The sequence below is a fragment of the Dipodomys spectabilis genome, unplaced genomic scaffold (genome assembly GCF_019054845.1).
Source record: "Dipodomys spectabilis isolate Male_0828 unplaced genomic scaffold, ASM1905484v1 ptg000148l, whole genome shotgun sequence".
NCBI lineage: Eukaryota > Metazoa > Chordata > Mammalia > Rodentia > Heteromyidae > Dipodomys > Dipodomys spectabilis.
The window spans coordinates 2,677,366-2,689,624 of NW_024870825.1; the positions used below are offsets into that span (position 1 = coordinate 2,677,366).

Here is a 12,259-nt window from a genome sequence, read left to right on the forward strand (position 1 = left end):
CTTTTTTTTTTTTTAATTAAGATTAGGTGATTACATAAATTTCACGTATTTCCCAGTATTGTGGAATAGTGATATTTAGTTAAAGTCACAAATACATTTTAACCTCAAAGCAAATTGTCATTATTATGGTTTATAAAGTTAATACAGTACATCTTGATCAATGTCACCCATTTTCCCATGATTCAAATTAAGTTTTAGGAACAGAGTTAAGACCTGAATATCAGGTTTGAAGGCAGCCAGGCAAGATAAATCTGTGAAACTCTCTCTCCAGTTAACCAGCAAAAAGCCAGAAGTGGGGCTGTCATTAATTGGTAGAGCACCAACCTTTAGCAAAAAAGTCAAAGCAGAGGTCAAAGCCTAGATTTGAAGCCCCAGTACCAGCACATATAAAGAAGTCATAGGGAACGGAATACACCCTTCAACTTAATTCTGAGCATCCTCTCCTTAGCCCCCTTTTAGTTAGGCCTAAAGAAAAGCATGAAAGTAATTAGTTAAAGTCCTCATTTTCTCACATGAATGTAGAGAGCACCAACTGAGTTTATTACTAGATTTCTGATAAAAACAGGTTTATAATTTTGAAAAAGCTTTTTCTACCAATCAATATTTATCTAATCATACCAAATTTAAAGTTTTTAAAGATGTAGCTTGAAATATCTTTTTTTCCTTAAGGAAATCCTTTGAATTTGAGGATATTCAGCACTTTCGAAACCGGAACTCACCCAAGATTCATGAAGAACTTGGAAGAAATTCTGGTTCAGCACTTTATTTCACACAGTCTGAGGATAATATCTACGAAGATATCATATGTAGGTGTCTACAGCATTGCAATTAAGTTTAATGAATATGTATTTGGTGATGCCCTTAATTGTAGGAAGGTATTTTCTCTTATAGTCAAACATACTTCATTTGCCTTTGTAATGTGGGAATCTTTGATGTATACATACTGTGTGTGTGTGTGCGTGCGTGCGTGCGTGCGTGCGTGCGTGCGTGTGTTTGTGTGTGTGTGTCTTTGTGTCTTTGTGTGCCAGTATTGGGGCTTAAACTCAGGGCCTGGACACTGTCCCTTAGGTTTTTCACTTAAGGCTGGCACAATGCCCTTTGAGCCATATCTCTTATATTCAGCTTTCTGGTGGTTAATTGGAGATAAGAGTCTCATGATCTTTCTTTTCCTGGCTTTGAACTTTGATCCTCAGATCTTAGCCTCCTTAGCAGCTAATATTACAGGCGTGAGCCACCAGCCTTGCTTATAAATTCTCTTACTCTGTAATGAATCTTACACTGATGTCATGGACGCTCAGTTGAGAAGAAAATATTTTTTCAATATGATATTTGAAAATTCTTTTTAGCTTGGACACCTAAGTGATTTTTTTTTTCTTTTGCCAGTCCTGAGGCTGTCACTCATGACCTGAGTGTTATCCCTGAGCTTCTTTCTGCTCAAGGCTTGAGCCATAACTCCACTTCTAGCTTTTTCTGTGATTAGTTGGAGATAAGAGTCTCACAGACTTTATTGCCAGTGCTGGCTTTGAACTGATCCTCAGATCTCAGCCTCCTGAGTAGCTAGGATTACAGACGTGAGCCACAGGTGCCCAGCCTTAAGTGCTGTTGGTTGGAGACCTTCTTTATTCTTTACATCAGTTGAGAAGAGGAAAACCGAATGTAGTCAATATTTTATTTCTTCTTCTAGTGGTAGTCACTTTTCCTTCCACTTAATTATGTTCTTCTAAAATAAGTCTCTATATTTTTTAAAGATCCCAGCAAAGAAAATCCATATGAAGATATCCCAGTGCAGCCTTTACCCATGTGGCGATCCCCTTCTGCCTGGAGACTTCCACCTGCTAAAAGTGCTTTCAAAGCACCTAAGGTATAACCGAGGGAGTAACTGAAGGAAACATCAGAATCTTTATAACCTGTATAGAAGGATGAAGATGGTTTAACTGGGGTCAGTAGTAAGGGGTTGCACCTTTATTGTGTGAAGTTTTTTGTTTGTTTTGATGACAGAACCTAGGATCTCAGTGTTCCTTGAGCTTTTTCACTCAAGGATGGTGCTTTACCACTCGAGCCATACCTCTACTTCTGGCCTTTTACTTGCTAATTAGAGAGCTCTTAGATTTGTTTGCCTGAGTTAGCTTTAAACCATGATCTTCAGATCTCAGCTTTCTGAGGAGATAGGATTACACATATTTCTGGTAGCACATATTTCTTTATTGTTTCTGTTGTTTATTTATTTTCAAATTTTACCATTTCAGAAAGGACTGAGTATGAGTCCCTTTGTACAGACCTTCTCAGTTCACTGCAGTTCCCACCATTGCATAGTCTCCTGTCGGCCCATGGCCTACATTACCTGCCTTGGCGCTGAAAGCATTGGCCCCTGGCCTGAGTGAGACGAGTAGAAGCTGTTGTTGCCAGGGAGTCTTGATGATAGAGAAGTTGCTCTGTCAGGGATGAGGAAGAAGTTATGGTATACTCCTTTGAGATCTCTTCTAGAATAATAGACTTTGTATGAAACTTGGATGATCTTACTTTACCAGAGTATCTTCTCCTGTTTCAGCTTCCTCCCAAGCCTCTGTTCCCTCACCGGAAGACGATGGATCTGAAGAACTCCCAAGCTTGGTTACAGCCAAAGCTGACCAAGGATACCACTTTGCCAGTTACTTTAACTGAATGGAAACTTTTCCGAGCTGGGGAAGTTGCAAACGGAAAAAAGAGAAATCTTCCAAGAGTAAGGGTTTCATGACTTACGTTCTTCCAATATTACGTCAGCATTTCCATAAATGAGAATGAATAAGCATGCTGGTTAGCAGGGCAATGGTGGCTCATGTCTGTAACCCTGGCTACTCAGGAGGCTGAGATCTGAGGTTCACAATTCGAAGCCAGCCCAGGCAGCAAAGTCTGTGAGACTCTTATATCCAATAAACTACCCAGAAAAAGCTGAAGTGGAGCTGTGTCTCAAGTGGTAGAGAGCTAGGCTTGAGACAAAGAGGATCAGGGACAGGAAGTGGTGCTTTGGCTCAAGTGGTAGAGCACTAGCCTTGAGCTGAAGAGCTGTGGGACAACGCCCAGGCCCAGAGTTCAAGTCCCATGATGACAAAAAACAAAAAACAAAAAAACGGGCTCACAGACAGTGCCCAGGCCCTGAGTTCAAGCCTCAGGAGTGGCACACGAGCGCGCTCGCACACGCACACACGCACACACACTTTGGCTGGCTGGTGATGAAGCCATGATGGTCAACAAGCTTTTAGTCTTTCTGCCTGTGCCCTGCTTAAATTAAGTCCTTTTAGGATATGCCAGATGCAATGTAGACTTTCATTTGGAATATCTTCTGGGGCATTCCATAAGAAAGCGGTTTTCATTTACTTTCCCTATGAGGGCCCCAGCTGTGCTTGGAAGAGACGTTGTTTTCCTAGCTTAGAACCACTGATCTTGTCCATATGCTCTTCCTTACCCTTCTTTCCTTTCCTGCTGTGCAAGCCTGTATGGGGTAATTTGCTAGTGAGCATTCTCTAATAGGTTTTATATTGTTGTGTCAATTGGGTAGAATAGCCTGGCTTCTCTCATTTCCTAGAAAGGATATTCTACAGTGTTTGCTGTCTTAAGAGATTAGAGTACACTCTCCTTAGCTCATTACCAAAATGTGTTTTGTCTCATTGCTAGCACAGTAGTTCCTTTCCTGAGTCTTTGAGTAGCTTTTTTTTTTTTTTTTTTTTTGCCGGTCATGGGGGCTGCAGTCTGGGTCTGGGCTCTGTCCCTCAGCTCTTCAGCTCAAGGCTAGCGCTCTACCACTTGAGCCACAGCTCCACTTCTGGCTTTTTCTGCTTATGTGGTGCTGAGGAATTGAACCCAGGGCTTCATGCATGCAAGGCAAGCACTCTACCACTGAGCCACCTTCCCAGCCCTGAGCAGCTTTTTGATTGTACCTTTCAGATGCATATTAATGATTTTACTATTTTGGTCATTTTGTTTTCAAAACACACTTATTCCCATACACCTTTTCTGTAGCCCATAACCACACACTTTTATTTGGGACTCTCCTCTTGGTTGTTGTAGTGGTAAAAGAACACTGGCAGTTTTTCACAGTGGCAGGTGCAGAAAACTTTTAAAAGACAAACATCCAGAAATGTAGGAATAATCTGCATATTGGAAGCATATGTTTTTTGCATGTGTTTTCTTGTACTGGATAGATTCATGGTCCATTGGCTGCCCGGATTACTGAATAACTAAGGACACAGGAAAAAATACAAATTTCTTGCAAGTAACTTGGTTGACTATTAACTTATATAATCTTTTTTTTTTCTTGTCAGTCGTGGGGCTTAAACTCAGGGCCTACATGTTCTTTCTGAGCTCTTTTGCTCAAGGCTGGCACTCACCACTTTGAGCCAGAGCTCCACTTCCAGATTTTTTTAGAGGTTAATTGGAGATAAGAGTCTCACGGTCTTTCTTGCCCAGGCTGGCTTTGAACCACGATCTTCAGATCTCAGCCTCCTGAGTAGTTAGGATTACAGTTGTGAGCCACTTGTACTTGGCTTATATATTGTTCTTAACAAGTACAATTCTAGGCATTGTGTTAAATCAAAACCAATACTTAAGAATAGCTTAGAATGTTAAGAAAAAATACTAGTATGTATGGGAAAAAGTTGAATCCATGTTTTTAAGGTGTCTGTTATTAACCTCTAATTCTTCTTTCTTGTCTCTCTGAATGTGGCTCTCTCTGTCACATTAACCCTACCTACAAAGAAAGAATTCTGAGTAATTCACATAAAGTAGAATGTTATATAACAGTTTCAAAGTAGGTGTTCTGATTTCTAAAATAGGTTGTATTGTTAATACTCCTAGTAGCAAAGAGTAGATTCTCTTTTATAAAAATGTTCTGAGTGGGGCTGGGAGGTTGGCTCAATGGTAGAATGCTTGCCTTGCATGCATGAGGTCCTGGGTTCGATTCCTCAGCACCACATAAACAGAAAAAGCCGGAAGTGGCGCTGTGGCTCAAGAGGTGGAGCACTAGCCTTGAGCTAAAGAGCTGAGGGACAGTGCCCAGGCCCAGAGTTCAGGCCCCACAACCAACCAAAAAAAAAAAAATGTTCTGAGTGTGATTACCCTCTCTTTGAGAGCAATTTCTAGGAGCACAAGTAGCCGGGCCTTGCCCTGCCTTCCCAGTGAGTAAGTCTTCCCTTCCGGCTCTGGGCTAGTGAAAGCTTGCCTCCGCTGGAGGTTTCACCACCTGGGAGTACAGTGGCCACGTGGCCTGCATGTTGAGACGTGGTCCCTGACTCACTGGGCTCCACTCACCTGGAAGAAGGTATCCTTTCCACTCCCACCTGTGAGAGAAGCACAGGGGACCCACCCTTTAGATTCCGAATTGGAAAGTATGCAGGGTCTTATTTATGAAATGCATCTTTTCTATAAATGAGACACAGTGTCAGCAAGCCATGAGCCTTGTGGATTTGTTATGACATACTTTTCTGGTCTTTTTTTTCTCTTCTTAGCTTGTAATGAAAATAGATGACATATTTGAGTCTAAGAGAGGGAAGAAGAGGATAAAGTTACACCCTTACACTGGAAAGGAAGTACCTCCTTCAAAAGGTAAAAGTTTGTTCATTCCTGTTGTCTGTAGCTATTAGCCTATGAAGGGAGAATTATATAACTTAAAGTTTGGTAGGTATAATAATTTTTGGTTTACAAATTAAATATAACCTTTGTTAGAATGAGGAACCATTTTCTTCACATCCTTTTCATATCACTGTACCAAGTAATAAGTATTCGGTAAATAAATTAAAAAATCACTATAAACCAATAAGACTAATTTTCCGTGCAGTTTGGATCATTATTTTGTATTACTACTATGACTTCAAATCATTTATTAGTATTAGCTTTTTTTTTTTGATGTTGTTGGTCGTGGGGCTTGAACTCTGGGTTTGGGCGCTGTCCCTGTGCTCTTCAGTTCAAGGCAAGCGCTCTGCTGCTTGAGCCACAGTGCCACTTCCGGTTTTCTAGTGGTTTATTGGAGATAAGAGTCTCACAGACTTTCCTGCTCGGGCTGGCTTTGAACCGTGATCCTCAGATCTCAGCCTCCTGAGTAGCTAGGATTACAGGCGTGAGCCACCGGCACCTGGCAGTATTAGCCTTTTGTGTGTGTGTTGGCTTCAACTCAGACCCTCTTGTTCTCAGTTGGCCTTTTCACTCAATTCTGGCACTCTACCACTTGAGACATGCCTCCACTTCCAATTTTTTGTTGCTTAACTGCAGATGAATTTTTGTGTTTTGTTTTACCTTGGCTGGCTTCAAAGTGTGATCCTCAGATCTCACACTCCTAAATAAAGCTATGGTTAGAGGTGTGAGATACCAGCACCTGGCGGTAGAGGCCCTTATAGGCCCACATAGACAGAAAAAGCCAGAAGTGGCATAGTGGCTCAAGTAGTAGAGTGCTTGCCTGGCATGTATGAAGCCCTGCTTTCGATTCCTCAGTACCACATAGAAAAAGCCGGAAGTAGCACAGTGGTTCAATGGTATAGTGCTTGTCTGGCATGTATGAAGCCCTGGGTTTGGTTCTTCAGTACCACATAGAAAAAGCTGGAAGATGTGCTGTGACTCAAGTGGTAGAGTTCTAGCCTTGAGCAAAAGAAGCTTAGGGACAGTGCCCAGGCCCTGAGTTCAAGCCTCATGACTGGCAAAAGGAAGGAAGGGAGGGAGGGGAAAAAAGGAAGTAAAGAAGATAAAACTACCAAACACAAAACAAGAAAACAGATTCTCTTTTTTTTTTTTTTTGGGTCCCGTCATGGGGCCTGAACTCTGGGCCTGGGTGCTGTCCCTCAGCTCTTCAGCTCAAGGCTAGCGCTCTACCACTTGAGCCACAACACCACTTCCAGCTTTTTTCTTTTTGCTTATGTGGTGCTGAGGAATCGAACCCAGGGCCTCAGGCATGCAAGGCAAGCACTCTACCACTGCCACCTTCCCAGCCCCATGAAAACAGATTCTTGACATGGTTGTCTACAGAAAAAAAAAAAAGGTATAGAACTTAGGATCTCTAAGTAAGAAAGAATAGCCAAGTCATATTAGAGGAAAATGTTTCTTTTCATTTTTTTTCTTTTTTGCCAGTCCTGGGACTTGAACTCGGCCTGGGCAATGTCCTTGAGCTCATTCACTCAAGGCTAGCACTCTACAATGCCGAGCTACTTCTGATTTTTTCCTGCCTGGGCCAGCTTTGAACTGCCATCGTCAGATCTCAGCCTCCTGAGTAGCTAGGATTATAGGCGTGAGCCACCAGTACCTAGCAGGAGAATGTATCTTACTTTATTGTAGACTTCCAAGGAAAATTTTCTTAATTTCCCTTAAAAAATTCATTCTATGGTCTAACAATTTATCCATCTGAAAATAAAATCCGCAGTGTTACAGATTAAAATTCTATTCTTATTCTGTAAGGACTGTATTTGATCTCCAACCCTTCAAAAAAGCTAGCCTCAGCCAGGTCCCACTGGCTCACACCTGTAACCTTAGCTACTCAGGAGGCTGAGATCTGAGGATCATGGTTCAAAGCTAGATTGAGCAGGAAAATCTATGAGACTCTTACCTCTAATTAACCACCAAAAAGCCGGAAGTGGAGCTGTGGCTCAGATGGCAGAGTGCTATCTTTGAGTGAAAAAACTAAGGAACAATGCCCAGGCCTTGAGTTAAACCCCAATACTGGCACAGACAGACAAAATTCTTTACTAGCCCAAATTGTCAACTTCTGCCACCAGAAGAGGAAAAAATATACACAAAGAAGAGTAGTCCCTACTTTGTAATCTTCCAAATGAGTATTTAGCCAGCTTTTTCAGGCTACCCCTCTAGGCCTGGAGGGGCTTTTCTCATGCCAGAGAGCATGTTCTGGTCTGTCATCACAGTTAGGTTTGCATTGGAGTCCTGAAGTTTTTGTCTGTATGTCAACAGAGCCTAATCGATAATTGCATATGCCAGGCTGTTGGTACTTGCTAGGCTTTACTGAATATATTCCACCCTAAACATTTCGTAACTTTCAGTTTTCAAGTGTTAGAGAACAATTTACTGCCTTTCAGTTTTGTCATTATAATTTTGTGGCTGAAAACATGAGTGCAAAAAAAAAAAAAAAAACCAATAGAAAAGAACCTAGTACTTTGTTGGTGGTGGTCATGGGGCTTGAACTCAGGGCCTGGGGATGATCCCTGAGCTTTTTTTATACAAAGCTTGCCACTTTGACCACAGCTCCACTTTCAGTTTTTAGGTGGTTAATGGGAGATAAAAGTCCCAGAGATTTTCCTGCTTGGGCTGGTTTTGAACTTAGATTTTTAGATCTCAGCTTTCTGTGTAGCTAAGGATTATAGGCGTGAGTCACCAATGCGCAGCTACCTAGTACGTGTGTGTGTGTGTGTGTGTGTGTGTGTGTGACAGTCCTGGAGATTGAACTCAAGGCCTTGTGCTTCAGCTTGTCCTTTTTGCTTACGGCTGGTACTTTAGCACCTGATTCACACCTTTATTTTCAGCTTTTTGCTGCTTAATTGAAGGTAAGAGTCTTAGATTTGACTACCTGGGCTGGCTTTGAACCTGTATCCTCAAGTCTCAGCCTCGTTAGTTGCTAGGGTTACAGGCATAACCCACTGGTTTCCCACACATAATCTTCTAGTATATTGTAATAATTTTTCCATTTGAGTATTATTAATTTTTACTGACTGTGACGTGTGAATTAACACCTTCTGTGGCATATATGTGTTGAGAAAGAACATAGTGTATGAGGATTCAGAGTTCCAGGCATCCACAGCTAGGGTCAGCCACAGAAAAGGGGGGGTCTACTGTGTTCTCCTGTATTTTCTTTTTTTAATTGTCTTTAAGTAGTTGTACAACAGGATTTCTGTTCAACATTTTGTTTTCTGAGTTCAATGCATCTTGGTCAATGTTAGCCCTCAGTATTTGATTTTAATGGCTGGCCTAAGTGACTTGGAGAAGGGCTTGGTGTCCTTATTGTTCCTTACTAGGCCCCAGGTCTTAGAGGTTTCACACTGTTCTCATCCTCACAGACTTCCTACTGTTGGCCAATACAAATGGAAACTTCCTCTCTTTGCAGGTGAAACCAGCGGGAACGAAAGCGATGGCGAGTACCTGCCAAAGAGTGAGTGAGTCAGCGGGCGCGCCTGCCCAGCGCCCGCCGTGGGTGGAGGGACACCTGCCTTTGTGATTAAGCACGCTTTTCCCCACATTAAGTTTCATTTTGTAGAGCATTTCTTCATTTTTAGAACCTGCTGAGATTAAGGGAACAGAATACTATACGGTCACACGTTTGATTGTATGCAAAGGCTCCAGGCAGTGGAGTGAAGCTAGCCATTACAGTCCATCCATGGTCTGGAATGTTCTTAGGCAGCTGCATAGTGCTGCATGCCCAGACACATTTGCCGTAGTTTCATGGCAGCCAAAACAGTTGTGAATCACCTGCTGAGATAGTGCTTAGCCTTGAATATCTGATTTTTTTTCGTAGTAGCTCAAGCATTATTGTTAAATTATTTTGATATCTCTGGCAGTGCAAAAGGAAACATTTCTTGGTTTTGGCTCAGATGCACTAGTACTACAAAGTGCACAGAGCCTTTCTGGTTCTATTTGTCCAACCATACTTCAGCACTCTATAGTTTCATCTGGAGATTGTCATGGCAAGCTATGTGCTTCATACTTAACTCCCTAACACGCTGAGGTATGAGAAAGTAGAAGGGAATTATCTGAGTTGGACACTAATCTTATGATTAATAGTCTTGTGCTCCTTCCACTGGCCTGGATTGCCTCAGACTTGGGACTCTATGGCCTGACTGAAGGTGGAATGAAAGCATCATTAGGCTCAGCTGTGATGTGTAATGCTGACTAGCTCAGTGATATTTATTGCTAGTGAGAAATAGAACCTGGAGTTGTCTTGTCATGAACTCAGCCCATTGGGGTAAGGAAAGCTTTGGCTAAAGCACTATATATATTGGATAATTCTAGGGAACTGTTCATAGGGTGTGTGTGTGTGTGTGTGTGTGTGTGTGTGTGTGTGTGTGTGTGTGTGTGTGTGTGTGTGTGTGTGTGTGTGTGTGTGTGTGTGTGTGTGTGTGTGTGTGTGTGTGTGTGTGTGTGTGTGTGTGTGTGTGTGTGTGTGTGTGTGTGTGTGTAACAGGGCTTGAACTCAGGACGTTGCACTCTAGCTCAACTTTTTCACTCAGGGCTGGTGCTCTACCACTTGAGACACATCAGCATTTCTGGCTTTTTTTTTTTGCTGTCTAATTGGAGATAAGAGACTCTTGGATTAGTCTGCCCAGACTGACTTCAAACCATGATCCTTAGATCTCAGCTTCCTGAGTAGCTAGGATTGCAGGGTGAGCTACCAGCATTGGACCCTAGTTGTATTTTTTTGAGAGTTCTTAACATTTTGATCCCTAGTGTGACTTTTTGGATTGAATACATGATAACACAAAAAGAAAAGAACAGTCAGAGAATGAGTCACCACCAGTCAGTAGCTCAGGATGAAACATAAGCAAATCTCAGAAATACTTAGACTATTTCTTCTGTTGCTAAACATTTCTTCTAGTAAAGACTATTAGAAGAGAAAGTAGATGTGGTAACAATAGTATTGTTTAAATACTGTGTTTTCTGCTGGGCAAAGTGGTCCCCTACCTGTAATCCTTGTTTTGGAATTCAGAGGCAGGAGGATCACAAGTTTGAGGTCAGCTTGGGCTCTCCAGTAAGATAGAAATCAATCAAATGCCTCTTGAATTTCATTCTTTTGAATAGTCTGTTAATGAACATTTTTTTCCTTTTTTTTTTTGGTGGTCAGGAGGCTTGAACTCAGGGCCTGGGTGCTGTCCCTGAGCTTTCTTGTTCAAGGCTAGCATTCTACCACTTGGAGCCACAGTGCCACTTCTGGCTTTCTGGTGGTTAATTGGAGATTAATTGGTGGTTAATTGGAGTCTCAGGGACTTTCTTGTCTGAGCTGCCTTTGAACCGTGAGCCTCAGATCTCAGCTTCCTGAGTAGCTAGAATTACAGACATGACCTACCAGCATCCAGCTTTTTCCCTTCTTTTCTCCTCCTCCTCCTCCTCTTCCTCTTCCTCCTCCTCCCCCTCCTCCCCCTACTCCTCCCCTTCCACCCCATTCCTTCTCTCTTATAATCAAGCCCAGGACTTTGAATATGCTAAACAAGCACTCAAGCACTCACTCCCTGCCTTTTTCCTCTTGAATTTGGCACCATTTATGATAAAAGCATATATCTATCATTAGTAATACATGCCAGGAAGAAGGAGGACATTGCAAGCTAACTATGGGTCTCATTTGATGAGACTTGTCTCTGTCTGTTCTTAGGCTTTTAGTACTATCCTCTTCCTCCTGGTCTCACAACACTTCCATCACTAGCATCTCTTCTCAGACAATTTTTTTTTTTTGGGGGGGGGGGGGTCCGGTCATGGGGCCTGAACTCTGGGCCTGGGCGCTGTCCCTCAGCTCTTCAGCTCAAGGCTAGCACTCTACCACTTGAGCCACAGTGCCACTTCCAGCTTTTTTCTTTTTGCTTATGTGGTGCTGAGGAATTGACCCAGGGCCTCAGGCATGCAAGGCAAGCGCTCTACCACTGAGCCACCTTTCCAGCCCAGACAATTGGTTTTTTTCCTAAATGTTTTACATATGGCCTGGTATGCTGCCACGAAAGAAGGGTGGCAGAGAATCCATATTGGGTATAGACACGTAATGGTCAGGACATTAATGTGTGTCCAGCCCCTGGCTGTAGGTAGAGCTACACGGGAAGGTGCGTGAGGAGGTCTTGGCCATCTCCATTGAGTCAGCATTGACAGTGAGGATGGGTATTAAGTGAGAGGTGACCTTGGGGGGCTAAAAGGAGCAGAGAGTGGTATAGGGCAGACTGCTGCTATGATTTTACCACAGATCGCCAGAGGCGCGTGACACAGCTGCAGCACTCTACCAAGAGGAACCCTCACTACCAGACCTTGGAGCGGGACCTGATCGAACTGCAGGAGCAGCAGCTGTTTGAGCTGTTCGTGGTGGTGTCTCTGCACCGGAAGCCCTCAGGGGCCAGCTATGTGCCCCAGGTCATTCAGCAGTTCCCCAACAAGGTAGGCTCCTGGAGGCTCAGAAGTACTGGAAGGTTCCAGTGCTGCACATGCACTTTCCTCTTCAGTGTGGTCACCATCCCAGCCAGCTCTCACCAATAATGGCGCTTGCTGTGGATTTGGTGAATGTCCTTGATGACTCTCAGGTAGCCTGAGCCAGAGGCAAATAAGCCAC

General features: G+C 43.0%; 1 protein-coding gene across 1 annotated transcript in view; it reads left to right on the forward strand.

Moving 5' to 3' along the window:
- Window positions 1–12,259, forward strand: part of Dennd2c (DENN domain containing 2C) — a 54,674-nt gene that overhangs the window by 24,284 nt on the left and 18,131 nt on the right. The window contains exons 4-9 of the mRNA XM_042692362.1: window positions 670–806; window positions 1,749–1,861; window positions 2,549–2,719; window positions 5,481–5,577; window positions 9,068–9,112; window positions 11,900–12,087. Of these exons, the coding sequence (XP_042548296.1) occupies window positions 670–806; window positions 1,749–1,861; window positions 2,549–2,719; window positions 5,481–5,577; window positions 9,068–9,112; window positions 11,900–12,087 (751 nt within the window). The remainder of the gene's footprint in view (window positions 1–669; window positions 807–1,748; window positions 1,862–2,548; window positions 2,720–5,480; window positions 5,578–9,067; window positions 9,113–11,899; window positions 12,088–12,259) is intronic.